Below are 19,862 nucleotides of genomic sequence, written 5' to 3' on the forward strand. Positions count from 1 at the left end.
ACAATTTTTCCACATAATTTCTCCCATAGAATAGTCTTATACAAAATCATTGCATGAAAGCAACTGCTTTTGATAGTAGATTGGTTCACCTGTTACCAGAGTCAGAAGTATCTCTGCAATATACAAATGACTTATAGTTGACAGAAACTTGTGCTCATTGTCTAAGCTCCTATTTAGAAGCTAAAATCGTCATACTTTACACTATATTTTCTAAGGTGACAGGATATGGAGGGGAACAGGGCATTCGATTCTGTTTCTGTGACTAACAAACCCTAGTACTCAGAAAACTGTTTTATTTTTAAATTATCTCTTCATGAAAAATTGTGACTGTCACTGAAAGATCGTTTTTACTCTGTCACATGCTTCTGAAAGAGCACATAAAATGAAAACGTGGGCTTTAACTAGTTAAATAGTGAATCAATGTCGAGGTTTTAACATAGGTGACACCTCCGTGGCCGTCTTTTTGGACTGTGATTTCTGCTAATAGCGAGTGAAAAACTGTTACCGCTGTTGCTATGGCTCTTCTATCTGTTCAGGTTCAGGCATGGTTGGGGAGGCTGCAGTGTAAGCCCTGCTTAGGGAAGGTAGAATTTCATAATGCCAGAGGATTACTGCTGCCTCATGAGCAAACAGAAAATGTAGGTGAGGGAAAAGGTGTTGGACTCTGGAAGAAGAGAAAGACAGTGTTTCCAGGGAAGGGCAAAAGTAGTCTTTTGCCTAAAGACTGAGAATTCTCTCTATATATTTTAGAATGGGAAATTTCTCTACTTTCTGCAGAGAGGAGAAAAAGCTAACAGAAAAGGAAATTGGGGAGGTAATAGTAATTCATTTCTTTCTTGTTGCTTATGACTTCTGTGTGATAAAAAGCTACATTTACATAATTGATTTGCTATGGTGCCCAAATTTGTGTAAAGTATTTTTGGTTGGGAGAAAGCTTGGGAAAGATCAGAGGGGAAGAGTTGAGGTCTGGGGATGGTGATTTCAGCTGCTGTTCTGTTTAAGGTTTGCAATTGATAGAGTGCGTGCTGGACCAGTAAATTGTTTCTAGACACTGGAGTGATCTTTTTTCCCTCTGTAGGCAAGGAAAGATAGCAGCTTATCACTGGGTTATATCTGGCTAATTTGGTCTGCTATTTGGGGGGTGGAGGAGAAGCTAAAGAGAAGGAATCTCTTTCAAATGACTGGACTTAACGTTATTGTTACTTTTTCAGTAGGTTCTGGCCTTGAAAGTCTGCCTCGGGGAATTTTTTTAAAATAGTTCTTTGAAGCATTTCAAGGTTGAGTAGCATCTCAGATTTTCTTTAAAATAAGTTTGCTTAATGACTTTTTAGCACCATTTGATTAATGTCTTGGCTGAGAGAAGAGTTCTAAATAGTTCTAAGTCAGCAGTCCACTGACTTCTAAGAACACTTTCCAGTGCCAAATACAGTGTTATTTTATTGTTGACTTTTAATTTCCAATAGTTTAAAAGGGAGAAATGTGCTTCTACACAACAAAATAAAGCATTGTTTTCTGCCCAGGGATTGCAGACCTCTCCCCACATTCCAGGATCAGACCATTTTCCCCATCCTCCATCCATTGCCGGGGCTCTTTGGGGAGAGTTCATCTGTCTAACTAGAAGTAGTTTAATTTGATTACTCCTGTGTGTAATTTTTGATGACAATGTGTCATGCAGTTACTGTATAAGTATGATTCTGGTGAAAAGATCAGGCACGGTTTTAGATGATTTCTGAAAACTCCTTTAACTGAAAAGATGATCTGTGTGTTGGAAAAGATTGTTCTTATTTAACATGGTGCTGTGGCTCTAAGAGCTTGAGAATTTAATTACTTTTTTCTCAGTAGGATACTAAATTGCTCCCCGCTATCTACTGGAATGAAGGACATAGTGTATTCTGTTTCTCTGTACTGTGAAATAATGCCTGCATGCATCCCCTCAAATATAAAATGAGGATATGATTTAGGTAATCCCCAGACTCTAAAACTGTGAGTTATGAGAATTCTGCTCAGCAGTCTGGACTAGGTTATTATATAGGAAAAATAAGAAACACTTGACTGCTTGTATATAAAAGGGATGAGGTACTCATCCCAAGAAAATTTTGAATCAGATGTAATTAATTTTCTACTGAGAAAATTAATATAATTACTTTTCAACTACATGTAATTAATTTTCTACTGGGGGTAGAGATTCTATAATATTTGACTGATGCTTTGGACAAAAGGAAAGTTCCTTGCAATTTTGAATCTCAACTTTACCCTAGTATATATTTTTAAATGTCTGGTTTTGTGTGTGTGTGTGTGTGTGTGTGTTAATAATAGTGATCACCTTCTTTCAGTCCTGTTTTTGGAGCTTGGTTAATCTAATACAGTCTTTCTCAACCAGGATTAACATCTGAAACACAAAGCAGGAAAAAATGATATGAATAAATATATTCTTAATTCTTCCAAGAAGGACACATAACTGAGACCTTCCTAGATGCATCAGAGAGGTGATTACTGAGTATATATGGTGGATTCCTTAGAACAGCAACCAGCACACCACAGCTGGCGACGAACTCCTGCCTGCAGCCTGTTTGTGCACAGCCAATATTTTCTTGCTGCTTAAATGAGTTTGTTTGCTCTTAAAAAAAAAAATGTGACAGAGACCATAGCCTGTACCTGGCTCATAAAATCTAAGACTTATTACTGTATAGCCTGCATACAAAATGTTTGCAGAACCCTGCCTCAGGGCATGAGTCGCTTTGAGATTTGCTAACTTAAAGGAAAGAAACGTTTTATAGTATTTTCTCTGACGTTGGAGATACAGTATTTTAATGGGAAACTTGCTCTTTTGTCTTGTGTACTAGACCCATTACAATTTTGTAATGTTAATTTCAAGGAAAGACTCTCAATTATAATAAATAGTAAATATTTTTGTGTGTTTTCTAGATTTAAGTTTTAACCACTGAATTATATGGAAAATTGTATTGGTGATAATAATGATAAATTGTGTGTGTGTGTGTGCAGACATATTTTAATATTTCTCTTAGATTTAGAGCATAAAAGTGGGCAGATATTTTTGTACAGGAATATAAGGGAGGGCATTGATTACTTTTATTACTCTTTTAAATTAAAGGACCTATATCTATTAGCAAAGAAAGTGAACAGAATCTTAAGTGTCAGATATTATGACATTTGTTTCTTTCTTTTACTGAATAAGTGTCTTCACCCCACAATTAGTATATTGTCAGCAGTAAAGAGAATAGTACTTAATCAAAAATGCATTAAAATTATTAGATCATACCATAGGAAATAATCAAGCTTTACCAAATGTCAGTTAACTACTTGATTTAGTGGGGGAGGTACCATCATCCATAAAACATACATTAGTAGATCACAAAATTACCAAGAGAGAAAAAGACCAATAGATATTATTTATTTGCTGCTGATTTCTTTTATCTTTATATTCAGTGAATCAGAGAGTTCAATCAGATTTTTTTTCCTTTAAAATGTCAGACATTGGCCCTGTTTTTACCATGTTTCTGTAACTAAGTAATTGTGAGGCATCAGGCAGACATTGTGGACCTACCTGAAACACAGACTTTATTTTTTCACCCATCTGTTAAAAGCTTTCAATGGCTCCCTGCTAGTCTGACCAGAGATTCCTAGGACGGATGAGTCAAAGCCTTCAGCTGAGAGGGGCAAAAACAGCACTAGGTGACTGAGCTGGCTGTAAGGCTGGGGGGAAGCAGGGCATGACACTAGCCCAGGCAAGAACAGATGGGGGGGGTTCAAAAATGGTGTTTTTTTCCAAATGTTGTATGGGTTCTTTTGGGGTGGGCAGTGAGAATTTGTTTGGTAAAGTATACTTTCTCTCTGGTTAGGTCTGTAAAATGACAGGGTACAAGTCAGCTCAAGTTGTACATCACAGATCTTCCTGGGTAGCACACTGTTCAAAGGATTTAATTACTTTGGATTGCTCATCAAGCTTACTTTGGCAATGACAATTCAAGAACTAATGGAGAAACTATCATTTGTCTCCATCTTGAGGTTACCTGTTTGTCACTGCCTTTGCAGTGCCACCCGCAGCTAGAAATCACTCAATATAAAATTCAAAAAGCCAAGTATGTTATCAGGGTGACTTCCAACTCTAAAAGTCCTGTGGCTCTGTGAATCTCTTAACAGACTCAGTAGCATTTTGGAGTAAGAACAATTGGATTTTCTACCCATATTCAAATTTGGTACTGAATGTTGGTTATTTAAATTGGAAATTTTAGTTTTGTTAAATTTATTGATAAACGAACAAGGACTATACATTTCAACTAATCAGTACATCACTCTAGCCATAGCTGTGTGGGAAACATGTAAACAGCCCTATGTTTAGAATGGTAATTAAGATGCAACTCATTAGTAGGTAGCTGATAATCTTAGTGTTTCCCCCTTTATTTGAGCATTTGATTTGCCAAGCACATGAACAGATTTCATCAGTGTCCGCATAGATCAGGGGTAAAAACTGATGAATCAGAAACTTGAGGGATAGAGATTAGGAGATTCATAAGTTCTGTTGACAGAGGAGTGAGTGCAGGGTAAGATGGACATCAGCTTGAGACATTTTACTTCAGGAAACACTGGTGAACCTTATTAATATTCAACAAAAAGCAGAAGTCATCTAAATTGGAATTCTTTGGGAAACTGTGAATATGACAGTATTGAGGGCTTTCCACCCCACCCCCCCCACACACACCCGCCAAAGGAATGGTGTTCCCTGTGCAGGACAAAGGGAATTGTGATTATAAAGTCATTATTGGGATGTTGGAGTCCAGCTCCTGTTTGTTAGTTTCATGAATCTGTTAATGTGAACTAAAGTCTCAGAAAGGCTGGGGGCTTTGTGGTGCAGAACTAATTTTGATGTTCATTCATAGTAGTTGTTTTTAGCTTAGGGTTTTAGGTTCAGTTTATACACACAGACCAATTTACTTGGATTCTGATAGAATTTTTTATTTAAAATTATTTTTAATTGAGCTAATATTAGGATCCCTGGATCAGGTTCTGCCACCATTAGGGAACCTCCCACCAAGTCACCACATATGACCTAGTAATTCCACACGTAGGGATTTATCTGAACAATTCTGATTGGATTCTTGTTTATCAATACACTGCTCTAAATCTTTAAAGAAACAGTGCATAAAAAATCATTATTCTTTTAGCCCTCTACCCATACATACTGAGGTATACTCTGATATTTTTCACTTTGGAAAAATGAAAAGTAGATTATTAAAAATATTAGAAGCCATTCTTTTATTCTATAATCTCCTTTCTGCTCTATCCTTGCTGTTTGTCAAGATTACAAAGTATTGGCTATTGAGACCATCAGGTCATTTTCTTGAGATCATAGAATGTTAAAGCCAGCAGGACTCAAGAGATAATTTCCCATAGCCCTAAGATTCCATTGGGTAACTCCTTGAAAATACTATTTGATTAAATTCAAAATATATATTTGATTAAAGAGGAAAATGTTGGAGAGAAATTATTCTGCAGCCAGTTTCTCATTAAGAATGAAAAGTAAGTCTATGTAAAATTCCACTTTTTCAATCAGCGTTAATTTTCTAAAAGAACTCATGGTGTTAATAATTTAGTACTGGCTTACACGCTTCAAACCTATTGATTTTAATTGGAGTGCCACATCTAGAAGGAAGATAGGCAGAGAGCAAATCAATTTTGTTTTAATCTAATGCATTTTAATAAGTGTGCTAAAGATTCACCATAACATTATTTGTGATCGCTCGATATTTGTTACAAGGGGCTGCTCTGCCTTAATTCTACCCAAAGGTGTTTATTTCTGAGAGTACTAGAATGACATCCTCTTATATTACTTCCAGAATGGGGAACATAAAACGAGGCTCTCACTGTCCATCATGATAAAGTGCCCTGTATGAATTTGATTAAATAATGGGCTGAATAAATTAGGATACCTGTTCTATCATTTATATATTAGCAGAATCTGCCTTCCTTCCATTATTAGGTGGCTTTACGCCCCCTCCCCCACCATGAATATTTTATAGTTAGCACTTGTTTTCAATCCCAGGCCATATTTATGTAACATCCTGTCTAGTCAGGAATAATCCCTTTAATTTTAACATCCATGCTTATGGCTAAACCTGATCCCTGATTGAATTGTGTGTTTCTATATGTGTTTAGCCCAACCAAATTGAAACAAATGCACAGCAGAATAACACGCAAACAATGACTCTTGAAGGCCTCTGTTCTTTGCATTAGATTATGAAATCGTCCTAGACTCCTTAGGCCATCCAGCAGGCACGTGGCTCGGGTTAATACTTTTTGCATCTGTTCTTCCAGAGTCAGATTTGCATATACCACTGAAATACATCTCTCTGTGTATGGCCTCTCCAGCTCTCCTTTTGATCTAGCTCCATATTGTTTCAGATACTGATGTCCTGTAACTTAAAGGCTCTCCAGTAGAATAAACATGTATGTCTGAAAGTTGTAACTTTGGTCAATTTTTACTATGTTAATTGCATGTCAGACTAGGGATTGACTTTGAATTCCATGCCGACTTTAACATCCTTCTTTATTGGCTAAAATCTTCCTTGCACCTAAAGGAAAAATCAAACTGCCAAATGAAAAGATAACCAGTTAACCAGCCTGCAAAGGACCGAAAGTCATGGCACTCTATACCAGGCACTGTGGAGGGTACCTGGTGTGCTGTAAGACAGAACCCTGTCTGTCCATGATGAACTTATGGTCAAGATCAGAAAAATCATAGCAATGAATGAGAGTACAAAAGAAGGACTGTGGGAGGTCAGAAGATGAACCTATTGATTCTGTTTGGATGATCAGATTCCCCTGGAGAGTTGGGAAGGTGGTGTTGCTTTCTTTTTAAATTGGAGACTTGGATTTCCAGACATGGAGTGGCACAGTATAGGCAACTAAGAAAATGGTATGACTCAAGGCTCAAAAAATAAGAAAGTAAATTTGTTGTTGCATTTAAGTTTTGCATGTCTCAGCAACTAGGCTCTAAAACATTGGGTTTGAGATGTGGTAAGAGATTCCCTGAAATTTTTCATTTGAACTTAGTTCTGTTGGATGTTTTAGTTCTAAATTTCAGCAGCTATAACTATATTACTTCTGAATGTTATTTTACTTACTGAATTTAAAATCAAAGGAGAGGGAGACGGATTGAACCTTCCTTCCTTTGTGAACTGAGCTCCTGGCTTCCCCTGACTTGCTTGGAGCAGACACTCATGTAATGGCACGTTACATGGCCATTGTGAGAGGTGACAGGCCAGCCTGAACAGTAACTCACTCTGCTACCCCTCATCCATCCAGAGTCAGGTTTCTGACTCTGATTCATGGTAATGTCAGAGAGTTGGGTCTTTGAGTCTGGGGTACTAGTAATACTGAATTTCTTACTGTTAAAATGGGTGCAGAGAGATGGATAGTCAGTTGAGAGACAAGCAGAGATATTTCATTTGAGCCATTGTATTCCACTATAGAACTGCCCATGTGGCCAAAGCCAGTTCACTCCTTACCTTAATGGTTACTTCAAAACTAGGGTTGGCAACTGCTAGTTGTGGAAGGAGGAGAATAAGGAACTTGGCATCTGAGACTTCACACATTCAGCGTCAGCATAGTAAGGGACTTAAAGATCATTGGGGCCACATCTCTCTCTCTCAGAGATCGTGAAGGCATCATTAATTGCTGATTTCTTGTAACTTCTAGATAAGGAAAATTAAGCTAATTTTTCCTTACATCTCTGCTCTCTTTATCTTTGAAATACTATAAGAAGCCAGGCGTCCTTTTCCCTTTGGAATGGTGGTAAGGTCAGCGAGAAATGAGCAAAAATGATGCAATGGAATTTCTATCCAATATTTATTGTAATGATAGCCTTGACTTTTGGGTTATTGGGAGAAGAATGTGACTATTTGTGGATGTTTCCTTCCCCTTACACGTGGATATAATTAAAGGTTTAAGGGAACTTCTGATCCTAGTGAGTGAGTGAGTCCAAAAGACAAAATTATGTATTTCCTTTAACTTAAGAAGTGTTAGATCCAAAGATGATTTACCTGGTGGAACTAAATAATCTGACATTTATACTTTCAATTACAACAGCAGGCATTTAAAGATCTATCTGGAAAATGGAGCTAATAAAAGTACTTCCTGTTATGACATTGCCTCTTGAGGATTTCTAAGATAGGGAACATTGTGGTTAAATTTCTTCTCATTCTTTCTATATTTTGTTGTTCTTTAGGAAAAATGTAGTATGTGGTAAAGTGACAGTAGAAGCAAATTAATTTTTCATTCTTTACCGAATTAGAAACTGAACTGTCTGACAAGCACGTGTTAAGAACCATATTCTTCACGTCCCAGATTGTGCTCACCTGACTTCATTGTTGTTTTCCTCTGCTCTGAGCTTGGGTAAAGAGAAGAATGTAAGTTAGACAGCAGAGGTAGCTCTTATTTTATCCTCTCTGGTGTAGGAGGAATTAAGATGAAGGAATATTATCAATATTATCAATTATCAAAATTATTAATCAGGAGAAAGTCCTGAAACTGCTGTTATTCATGCAAGTATGTCAAAACCTTTTGTGATAATTTTAACAAAGTTATCCTTTACTAAAATATTTGCATTCTAAGTATTTTTGCTAATGAGGTGCATTTAAAAATAGAACTAATAAAATAAAGGGTAAATGAAAAAGTAATTGTAAGTATAATTTTATTTCTCTTATGAACACATTTTTCTTTTGCTGTGCACTATGATGCTGAATGTTTCAATTGATGCTTGCAGAGTTCAAAATAATACTATGTGCAACCTTTGACTTTAGGTTTGACCTTAAAACTGGGGCTGTCTTGCTGCTACCTCATCCATCTCAAAACTGTCTTTTAAGTGAGTGAGTTTTTACTCACCCACTTAAACTTAAGTGTGAGTTGATCAAATGTTGTGTGATGACTACAAGGAAGACTGGGGTTGTTGAAAGTGCATTCCTGATTACCTTTCATTTATCCTTTGCCATATACCTGTAATTGGTTAGTTTGACTTTATATTGCAAAAACAAGTTGTATGACTTTTGAGAGAGATGTGAAAATATGAGCATACCATCAAACTAGGTAAACTAAGGACATTTTCTTTAAGTATATAGACAAGTATTTTGAGTTCTCATGTTAAGGGAAATGCCAACCTAGACAACTAACCACCTAAAGAAACGTGTCTTCTAGACCCATTCTGTATGTTTAATTTGAAACATTATACAAACATAATTAATTTTTATCTAGGTTCTTCTTCTGTCATATGAAAAATATGATGAAGTTAAATATTTTATTGCAGAAATATGAATCATAGAGGCCTCTTAAGAATTGCATAAAATTTTATTAGGTACTTGTAATATGAAGCTGAGGTTGTACAAAGTAGAGAAATACTCTGTAAATGTGACATTCCTCCAGAATGTAGCAATATGTATGAGGAATCTGTTTTATTCTTTTCATTATTAAAGCAATCTAAGTATTCACATGGTCATAGGGACATTTCTATGCCTACATAAAACATAACATGAAAATAGAACTGTAATTATTGCAAAATTTCGTGAATTTGAAGATTTTTTTTATGAGTGAAGCAGAAAAATCTTAGTGTTAAAGGTTATTGAAGTTTATAATAAATCACTGATAAAACTGAAATTGGAGCCATTGACTTCCAGACATCAGATCTTATGGGAATCCTGGTCTGGATTACCATTGCTACCTTATCTCTCAAACTCTAGAGGCTAGCACATTCTAGGCTAGTTACTGACATAAAGAAGGAAAAAAAATAGGCTGAGTATAGTGATTTTGCCAGAAAGTCAAAATTACATATAGGTCACTTCTCTGTTGACTATAATATGAAGTATTTGGCAATTGTGCATATGTACAAATGTTTGTCAGTTGCATAGTGGTTCAAAAATTATAAGAAATAATGTAGAAAAATAAGAAATTCCTATTTTAAGTTTTTCAAATTCCCGTGAGTTTAATTTTGTCAAAGGCTTTAAATGTGAAGTTATAACTCAAAATGGATTAAAAACTGGGATGTAAGACCCCAAATTATAAAAATACAGATGAGAAAACATGAGTAGAACAGTCTGCATCATTGACTTCAGGGATGTCCGTGGGGACTTGACTCCAACAGCAACCAAATAAGTGAATGCGCTTACATCAAGCTAAAATGCTTCTGTACCGCTAAAGACTGAAGTCACCATACTGAGTAGGGAAAAAATTGCATATCATACATCTGACAGGAGGCTAATATCCAAGATGCACAAAAACTCATACAATTGAACAAAAAGAAAACAAAGAATCCAATTTTTAAAAATGGGCAGAAGAGCTCAACAGACATGTCTCCAAAGAGAACAAACAGATAGTTCTTGGGCACATAAAGAATGCTCAGCACTGCTTATAGTCAGGGAAATGTAAGAGAAACTACAATGAGATGCCGCCTCACTCCTGTGAGATTGGCCAATATCAAAAAGACCAGAATCAAAAAAACATTGATGACGGTGCAGAGAAAAGGGGGCCCTTGTACACTGTGGGAGTGTTGACTGGTCCAGCCTCTATAGAAAATGGTACAGGGGCCTCAAAGTGTTAAAAATAGATCTACCAATTAATCCAGAAATTCCACAACTAAGTACGTGCCCAAAGAATACCAAATCGCTACTTGAAAGGAATAGGTGTAGTCCTGTATTCATTACAACACCATTTACAGTAAGTTACAGAAACAAGCCAAATTCCCATCACCAGATCAGTGCATGTCATGTACATATACAGTGGAATACTACTCAGCTATATAAAAAAAGATGAACTCCTGCCATTTGCAATAACATGGATAGAGTAGGAGGGGATGATGCCAAGTAAAATAAATCAGAAGTAGAAAGACAAATGCTGAATGATTCCACTCGTCGTGGAAGAGAGTGAAAGCAAACAACGAACAACAACAGCAAAAAAGGAACTAAAACTAAAAACTAAACCAAAATAAACCCTAGAAATATGACTGCAGGACTGAGGCTACTTACTCTAAAGAGAGAGAGGGTGGGAAGGGCACAAATAGGCACAGTAAAGAACGATGGTAAAGGACGATGGGGATGGTGGGGGTGGGTGGTTACATACATCCAACAAGTTTGAAGTTGTTACCCTAAGTCAAATACGGCAGTGTAAGTTAATGTTACTGTAATAAAGGGAGAGGGAATATTATATAAAGGTGAAGATATGACTAAATAGACATTGGGCAACTGTATGATCTGTGATGAAAAATAATGTTGTGGTTTTATAGCAAAAGAGTACAGTTTTATTTATAAATTAACTTAAGCTGTAGTCCTCAGACTTAAGAGCCAGAAGAGCTGGGCTCAAGCTTGAGCTTTGCCATTAGTTAGCTAATTGATAGTTTTTAACAATTTATAACCTCTCTAGGTTACAGTATATTTCCCATAGGTTTTGGATCAGATGTTTGCTAAGTTCCTGCTCACCTTAAAAAATCTGTAATTCTTTTAATTCTAGGATGTCTGTTTTCTGTCTTGACCTCTCCTCATTTCTGCCATAATTTTGTCATAAATGACCTCACCTTGGTGGTGTTGGCCTGGGGCAGAGAAGTAAGTGCTCAGTGATGGTGCTGAGATGGTGGATTGGTTGTTAACAGTTCTACACAGGGAGAAGTCAGCTGTGCTTGGACCATATATAACACTTTGAAAAGATAACTATCCCGTGGTCTCAAACTCAGGCCGTGCTAAGGGATATGCAGCTGTTAATTTTGATTTATTTTTATTTTATTTTTATTTTTTTTACTTCTGGAAGTATTATGACTGGGAAGAATCCACCAAACTTTCAGGCCAGGTTCTCCTGGCAAATGAAAAATCTTAACATAGATAGTGTGGTAAAACTCATTAACTTAAGGGACCTTGGACCCATTCTAATTGTTTGATGACAACTAATAGCAGTGACCTGGAAGAAATCCAGAAAAAAACTTTTCCTCTTTAGCTTGGGAGAGCTAATCTGGACCACTGAAATAGGTAGTTAACTGAAAGTATCTCTAGTTTTTAAAACATTACTAGGCTAAAGCTTTTAGTTTGATTTTTGGGGCATCCCAAGACTGGAGTTGCCACTTGAGAGTTTGAAGGAAATAAAACATCTTGCTAGCACACATTTTACTCATTATTTCCTAGTACCCCTCCTCATCAGCAAGTCACTGATAGACATCAGAGAGTGCTCTCGGTGGGGGGTTTGTTACTGTAGGGGAGTGAGTACAAAACCTAGTTTGAGGTCAGTGTTGCTCAACCTAGTTCTTGGTTCTTAAAAGATTTTTTTTAGAATACCTGTGCTTAACCCTTTCTGGTCACATACACCTTCTTTTCACTAAGTGTACTGTTTTCTCTCTCAGCTCCATACTAGAGGGATTCCTTAGCTACCTCAGATTCAAAGAAACTAGACTTTTGTCTTTCCCAAATCTTAGCTCTTCATGTCTCCATTCTGCTAGAACTCTAAGGCAAATTCTGATTCTGTCTATAATTTTCTTGTTTCTCTTGATCACTTGTTCCTAACCCACCCCCCATGGGGCAAAAGACACACCACCCAAAAATATGTATATAAGAATAAATTAAGTTCCTTCAAAAGAAATAAAAACCCACCAGTGATGTGAAAGAAGCAGGAAAATCCCTGTGACCCACAATACCTACCCCCTACATTCTCCCCTGAAGCTGTTCATAAGACCCTCATGTGAAAGGACCTTTCTAGAAATGGAGGAAGGGGGATGCCAAGAATATGAACAAACAAATTTTGCTGTTTGTCCCAGTTGACTATCCCTAAAATATACCTATGGCCTATTTCAACTTTCCACCCTGTATCAAGCCAGCCTAAGAGCTCACAGGTTTAACCACACATTCATATGCTTCTTTCCTGTGAATGTGTCATATATGTTTAATTTGTAGACTTAGCCAGAGACCCTAAGATCAAGGACAACATTTTTTCCCTCTGTACGTCCCCCCCAAATTTTCACCCATTTCCTAATCACTCACTAGCATTAAACTTTTACTCTTTGCCAGTGTTACCTGTTACCCCATAGTGTCATCAGTAAAATCTTAACCGTTCACATATCCCAATATTACATAGACCATCTTGTAAAAACAGATGTTCAAGAATAAATACCCAGAATATGGGTATGTTGTATGGGCTTTGGTAAATATTGCATTTCTAGGCTTACCTGAGGGTAGCTACTAACTTTAGAAATGATCTTAAAAGGCTTGGTATGGATATGTAAACACCTAAGCCCTCTTGGTTTTATTTTTGTCTCCAAATCATCCAACTTCAGTGTGCTGCTAAGAGAGAGCCACATGCTTGTCTGGGGAAAAGAGGGGTAGTGAGTTCCCTGTCAGCAAGAATACAAATTGTAGATCTGTCTCCTCTGTGGTTGCCACACATAGATCTCAAGACTGGAGTCTACATGATGCCCCAAGAAGTAGTTCTGAGTGCTCTCAAATACATTCGAGTGTTGAAAGAATAGTTTGGGGAGACTCCTGTGTACTTGCATTTTTTTAAAAGATTTTTTTATTTATACATACTGAACTGGGGTACAGGCCAGAGGTGTGTGTGGGGGGGGGGAGTGTGTGTGTGAGAGAGGCTTCATCAGAGACAGAGTGGGGAGCATAACAGGCAGATACATTGAAATACACTGCTGAGGGGAGCAGCGGGCATGTAAGGAGAGGTCTGCTGCTCCATGTGGGTCAGCTCCCTGGCTGGGGATCGAACTCCGTGCTGCAGCGGCTGTGATAGCTTCATAGTACTGTGCGTTAACCCATTTAACCAGGGAGTTCCTGTACTTATATTTTTAAAATGGAATTTCAGAATACAAGAAGTCTCCGCCATTTGCCTCTGGCTTTTGAAAGAAGACAAGCAAGATGATCTTATATTTTTTCCTTTTTGGACTTCCTATGAATATTTCCATACCAAAAGGTCATTACTGTTGTTTCAGTGGTAATGATTCTGTCCATTAGTACCAGTGTACTTTTAGCTGAAAAGTCGAAATCCAAGCACAGCAAAAGGATGTCCTGAGGTGGATCTATGAGGTTTTCATTTTCACAACCTTGTTTTTGTGAGGCATTTGTAAATCATCTACCATTAATTGTAAGTAACTATGAAACTGGTTTAGCGGTTCTTTCTCTCTGCTGCTCCAGAACTCAGAGCTCCTTCCTGAGTTGCATTTTTGAAACCATAGTGCAAACACAGATATAGTGGTAAATTGTAAGTCTGCAGTAGAGATAATTTTTTTTTTAATTTTTCATGTTTTTGAAAGCCTATTTGATTTGGGTAGAGAGTGAGCTGACTTGACTTGATTTTCTTAGCAGTTGTGAAGATTGGCGTGAATAATCCCTTCTTTATATATATGGATTTTTTCATTGCATTACTCAGGATGTTTCCCATTTATTTACCTAACTTTTGCTCTTGCACTAAAAGCAGAAAGAAAATCTGTCTTAGTAAAGTCAGGATGGTTTGGTTTAAGAAGATGGCACAGGGGAAAGTTAGAACTTGGGTGATAATCTATCTGTCCAAGACTCAGGAGTTGATAAGGAATTGTTGAGCAGGAATCTCTATTCCTTAGGTAGTTAGGTAGTTAATACTAATGAAAACCTTGTTTGTATGGTTCCATCCACTCTGAAAATTAAGCTTTTTCATGAGAAGTTTCAGTCCCAATATAAAAATGTGGCAAATGCAAGCTGTGTGGAAGTGATTGATGTTTTTCTTGCTTTTTCTTCAACTTGGTAAACCTTGATCAAATGTATAATCAGCTGCTTTATTCTAAAAAGTGTCCCTAGCCTTTAAAGGTACCAGAGACAACATTTGCTGTATCAGATTGTTTATGAAACAGAATCGGCTGAGCCGAATTAGTGTGGGTGATGCAGTATAATATGAACTGACTAGCCACTTGGGATTACAGTTGTTCTAACAATGCACACGTGGACAGTCAAGGGAGTTGGTATGCACTAAAAACGTGTTATTGTCTTATGTGTCTTATTTCCCTTCGTTAAACAAATTTGATGCAAACCATGTGTGCTCTTTCCTCTGTCTCTCCCCACTACCTTAGAATAATATAGCTGACCCAGAAGAACTGTTCACAAAGTTAGAACGCATTGGGAAAGGCTCCTTTGGAGAAGTTTTTAAAGGAATTGATAATCGTACGCAGCAAGTGGTTGCTATAAAAATCATAGACCTCGAGGAAGCCGAAGATGAAATTGAAGATATCCAGCAAGAAATAACTGTTTTGAGCCAGTGCGACAGTTCATATGTAACAAAATACTATGGATCATATTTGAAGGTAAGTTGCATGCTATTCTATTTAAGTCACAAGGTATTTTCATTATAAGCTTTTCTTTCTTTTCTTAATTCTATTTTTTGAAAGCAATGTCTTAATTTAGTATTTGGCAGTCTTCAGCCTCCAGGCAGTATTCAGCTTGGCTTATAGCGCCAAATAGACTGTTTTTAGATTTAGCCGTTGTATCCTGCATGTGTCCCAGTGCTCTGCTGTGCCATTTTCCACACCTGAACTTTTGGCTTGATGGAGTTGCAAAAAATGCAGCTGGTTCTTGAGACATATCCTTTGTCAGGAAAGAGATATCCCCCTGGGCTTTCACACATTATTCTTGAATGTCCAGTCTGTCTCAGCTTCAGAGCTGATGGAATATGTAAGTATATCACATATTCCGGTGAGTTATGGTAGTTCTTCCACGTCTTCCTCTCCTACCAGGTTGTGAGTTCATAAAGACAGAGATTAGTTTGACTAGTCTTGGTTTTTACATCATTTAACCCAGGATATGGCATATATGATACACACACTACATTTTTATTGAAATGGAATTAGGTTGAGTAATACAAGGTCCTTCCCCTCACCCTCAAGAGAGGGATTTTTAGTCCCAGCAGATGGTGATGTTATACACCCACACAACAAAAACCACTTGACTATTAAAATGCAAGAGTTCTTCTTGGGTTCCAAAGTCAGAAGTCAAGACTTGTGACTATTGAAATGTGAGGAATAAATAAGAAAAGACCTTACTCTGGGTAGAGTTTAAGTTGTTGTAAAGTGAGGATTTTTTGAAGTGGTTGAAATTTTTCAAGGAAAGCAGTATTTGTTAGGTCTCAGACTTTCAGGATTTAATGGGGGTGGTTGTTTATTTATATGGTTTATTTTACATCTATCTCTAGGTCAAAGTGTGTTTTTAACTCATCAAGCTGTGGGTTTGGTGAAATTAATGCTACTTTTTTATCCTCTGCTGACCAAAACAACCTGAGGATAATCTCTGTGTATCAGTTAATACTGATATAGAAACCAACCATCAATTTCACTGCCATTTTACAATGCCTGATTTATTATAACATGGCATGAATTTGATGAATATGGAATGAATGTACACTAGAATGAACCATTACAGCCAGTCACTATGTGTCATACACTGTACTAGATGCTGGAGATATAAAATGGAGCAACCTGCTCTTGCCATTAACGAGTTCACAGTACCAATTTATACTAAAGTAGTGCAGGTTTGTGAGTAATCAAGTTAAAGAGGGAGCACAAAGAAGATGTAGTCATCTCTATCCACTTTTGGAGGGAGAATGTTGTTCTAAGAAGAGGTGATACTACTGGTAAATTTTATCCAGTTTCCTTCTGTCAGCTTTGACTATTTTACTGTAAACAAAATCGTTAGAATCTATGTGCTATATATATTTTGTGTGTGTGTCTTATTCTTTCTTTAAAAGCTTATGTAGGTTCTTGTTTAAGAATTGTAGGAGTGGTTCCTAAGTTTCAGGGTCTCTTCCTAAGTCCCCCTTCATAGTCTGCAGCATCAGGAATTTGTTGTTGTTGGTGGTGGTGATGGTGTTGGGGTGTGTGTGTGTGTGTGTGTGTGTGTGTGTGAATGCTTGTTTTGTTTGCTAATTCTGGTTTACTCTTTCTGAATTGAATCCTAGTAATTCCAGACCCACTCTGGAGCAAACTTGAACTCTTGCCATTTTAAGTCACCTGTAACACATAAGCTATTTTTGGTAACTGACTAAAAATATTAAATAAAACCTATTTCAAATGGGCTGTTCTATATTGCATTGAAAATGGCTACTGACATGGAATTGACTATTTTATTGGTTGCTTATAGCCCTTATTTATTCACATTTAGAACTCTTGTAGAAAATGCATTGTTAGTGTTTATATCATTTATTTCTAATATTTTAAATTTAAAAAGTTCCCTTATAGTATAAATGTACCAGTTATGCATGAAATAGTTTTTTTTTCCCTGAAAGTAAGATTAGCTTTAAACTTCCTAGAATACACCTCTAAGATATCCCAAGTTAGATTCATTTCAGCAGGCATTTATTTGTTGAGTGCTAACTGTTTGCAGGCCTCTCATTCTGCATAACTTGCCCTGGTCTGTCTCATCCACTTTGTTACAACTTTTAAATTCATGTCTCGAGTTCCAACCTCCTTCCTTAGCCCCAGATAGGCATAACTAACTTGTCTAGTTTGACTCTTTTATCTGTGCAGTAGCCCTAAAACTGGGGAGTAGCTTTGAACTGGATCCTGAGTGAATTTGGTGGGGGTTGGGAGGTGAGCATAGGATATAAAAAAGTCATTATAGACTGGAAGAAAATAATTCAAATGTGATAAATTATCTGACCATATTCTTTGTAAAGCAAACTCTCCTTTGCCATTCTATTCATCTGGCTGGCTTTTTATTGTGGTAAAATACATGCCATAAAAGTTGTCATTTTCACCATTTTTAGTGTACAGTTAATTCATTCACTCTGTTGTGCGACCATCACCAGCACCATCTCCAGAACCTCTTCATCTTCCTCAGCTGACACTCTGTACCCAGTAAACTGACCCCATGCCCCTCCTCACCAAGTCCTTGGCCATCATCATTCTACTTTGTTTCTCAGTGAACTTCACTATTCTGTGTCCCTCACAGGAGAACAACACAATAGTTGTCTTTTTTTGGCTTGCTTCTTTCCTTTATACATGCTAGTTGATATAGTCAGTGTTAAGACTGACTGACTGAGCAACCAAGCCACTTAATTCAACATGTACTCGATATAAAGTACAATAATGATCTCTCAAATGCATAGAGTGGGTGTCTAAAATATTTTTTCCTGTGAACAGATAAATTTCCAAGGTCCACAGTAAGTATTTACCACCCCATTTGAACAGGTGGCTGTGTTAGCAGCTAACAGTGGGGGCTCAAGGAGCTTGCAGAGTGACAGGGAAGATCTGTCAGGCACTGGCCGTTTGTTAGCCTAAGGCTCCTAGGCCTCCCAGGGAATTGTACCACTCTCGAGTGCTTACTCTTTATGTTGCCTGAATTTTGGATCAGAGACCATTTCCTAACCCCGACCTGACCACCCATGTGGATGCAGGACTTTAAACTTACTCCCCCAAACCATTGTTCAAATGCATGGATCATTTTATAACTGGAGAAGTGTTTTTCCTTCAGGGACTTCCTATGCTTAAATAGGCCGGATATATGATTATGGCTTACAGTCACCAGGCTCTCTGGAATTGTAAACCATTATATAGATACCATCTTAGGCTTTTAAATTATTTAAAAACAAACCAAACAGACTTATTGGCATTCTCTAATCCAAACATCTTTTCTAAAGAATCAAAGATAGAAGTTATAGTCCTCAAGAAGGACACAAACATTTTGTCTACAGTTTAGTTTGGGGTGTTTTCATTTAGGCCCACTGGGGATAAGAAGAGCTTCAGTGGATTAAGCTTCCCTGAGTAGTGAGGGGACCCACCACTTTGCCTGTGCTCCTATGCCCATGTGGGCCTTGCTTCTGTCCACAGGCCTGCCTGGCAGCCCCGGGCCTGCCTGCCTGTGACCATCTCCAGTGAGGCCTGCTTCCAAAAGTGGCTATCAGAAGGAAGTAGCCAGAAAGCTTGCAGGGAGCTGGTTCCCTACCTGTCTCAGAAGAGACCTTGTTCCATGGAACAGCTCACTTGCTACGAGGAAGGATGCCTTGTTTTCAGGCCTGGAAGTTACATAGTCAGGACTTTAATAATATTTCAAGCTTTCTGTGAATATTTAGCAGTGAAGAACAGACAGTTGTTAAGTTTAGGTTTTGACTTGATGCCCCCTCCCCACAAAAAAACATCATTTTTAATTGGAAAACATGCATCCCATTCACGTCGAATTGCCAGCTTGACAAGCATATTTTCTCAGATCTTTTTCTTCTAAATGTCCACTTAATGGGCAGAGGTTTGAGTTCATAAGGTGGCATATAGTACTTACCAGAACCAAACTGATATCAAAAGAAAACCCTCTCAGCCCCCACAGCACAGTGAGAAATGCCCTTTTCTTCTCTTGAAGGAAATCCACCGGGTTCCCTGTGCTCAGGTCCTTGGTGCCTAGTTTCTATACATAAAAACAAGATTCCATGCTTCAGTGCTCAACACTCCCCCTCCCTGTTCCCGCAGGGACTTATTTCCTTACTGTCCCACTGTAGACCCTGCCACTGTAAAATCTTCCTAGCTCTTTCTCCAGGTCAAGCTGACCTGTTGGAGTAGGAGAGAGTGGCTGTAGAGATTTGAGGGCTTTGGGGGGCTGACACTGTTCCTCTCATACGTTCTCCTAGTGTCAATATCAAAAAGAAAATAAGAACCCCTTCATTTTTTTTTTTATATTTAAAGAGCAGGTTTATTAGGGAAAGGACAGAGGTGTAATGGACACTTGCATAGGCACCAGCGGGCAGGCAGAGCTGCCTCTAAGAGACAGGTGTGCTGAGAGAGGCCTTCATGGTTGTCTGCACGGCCTCCGCTGAGAGAGGTCAGTGTAGAGAAGTCCTGGCAGGTACAGGCCATAGGCAGGCAGGAGGCT

The 19,862-nt window shown here is 37.8% G+C and overlaps 1 protein-coding gene across 2 annotated transcripts in view; it reads left to right on the forward strand.

The window, feature by feature from the left end:
• STK26 (serine/threonine protein kinase 26) overlaps nt 1-19,862 on the forward strand; it is a 47,613-nt gene that overhangs the window by 14,317 nt on the left and 13,434 nt on the right. For both annotated transcript variants that reach the window (XM_012727092.1, XM_004685811.2), the window contains one exon: nt 15,086-15,316. In XM_012727092.1, coding sequence (XP_012582546.1) covers nt 15,086-15,316 — 231 coding nt within the window. The remainder of the gene's footprint in view (nt 1-15,085; nt 15,317-19,862) is intronic.

This window comes from Condylura cristata, unplaced genomic scaffold, assembly GCF_000260355.1.
Source record: "Condylura cristata isolate star-nosed mole 26May11 unplaced genomic scaffold, ConCri1.0 scaffold00019, whole genome shotgun sequence".
NCBI classification, from domain to species: Eukaryota; Metazoa; Chordata; class Mammalia; order Eulipotyphla; family Talpidae; genus Condylura; species Condylura cristata.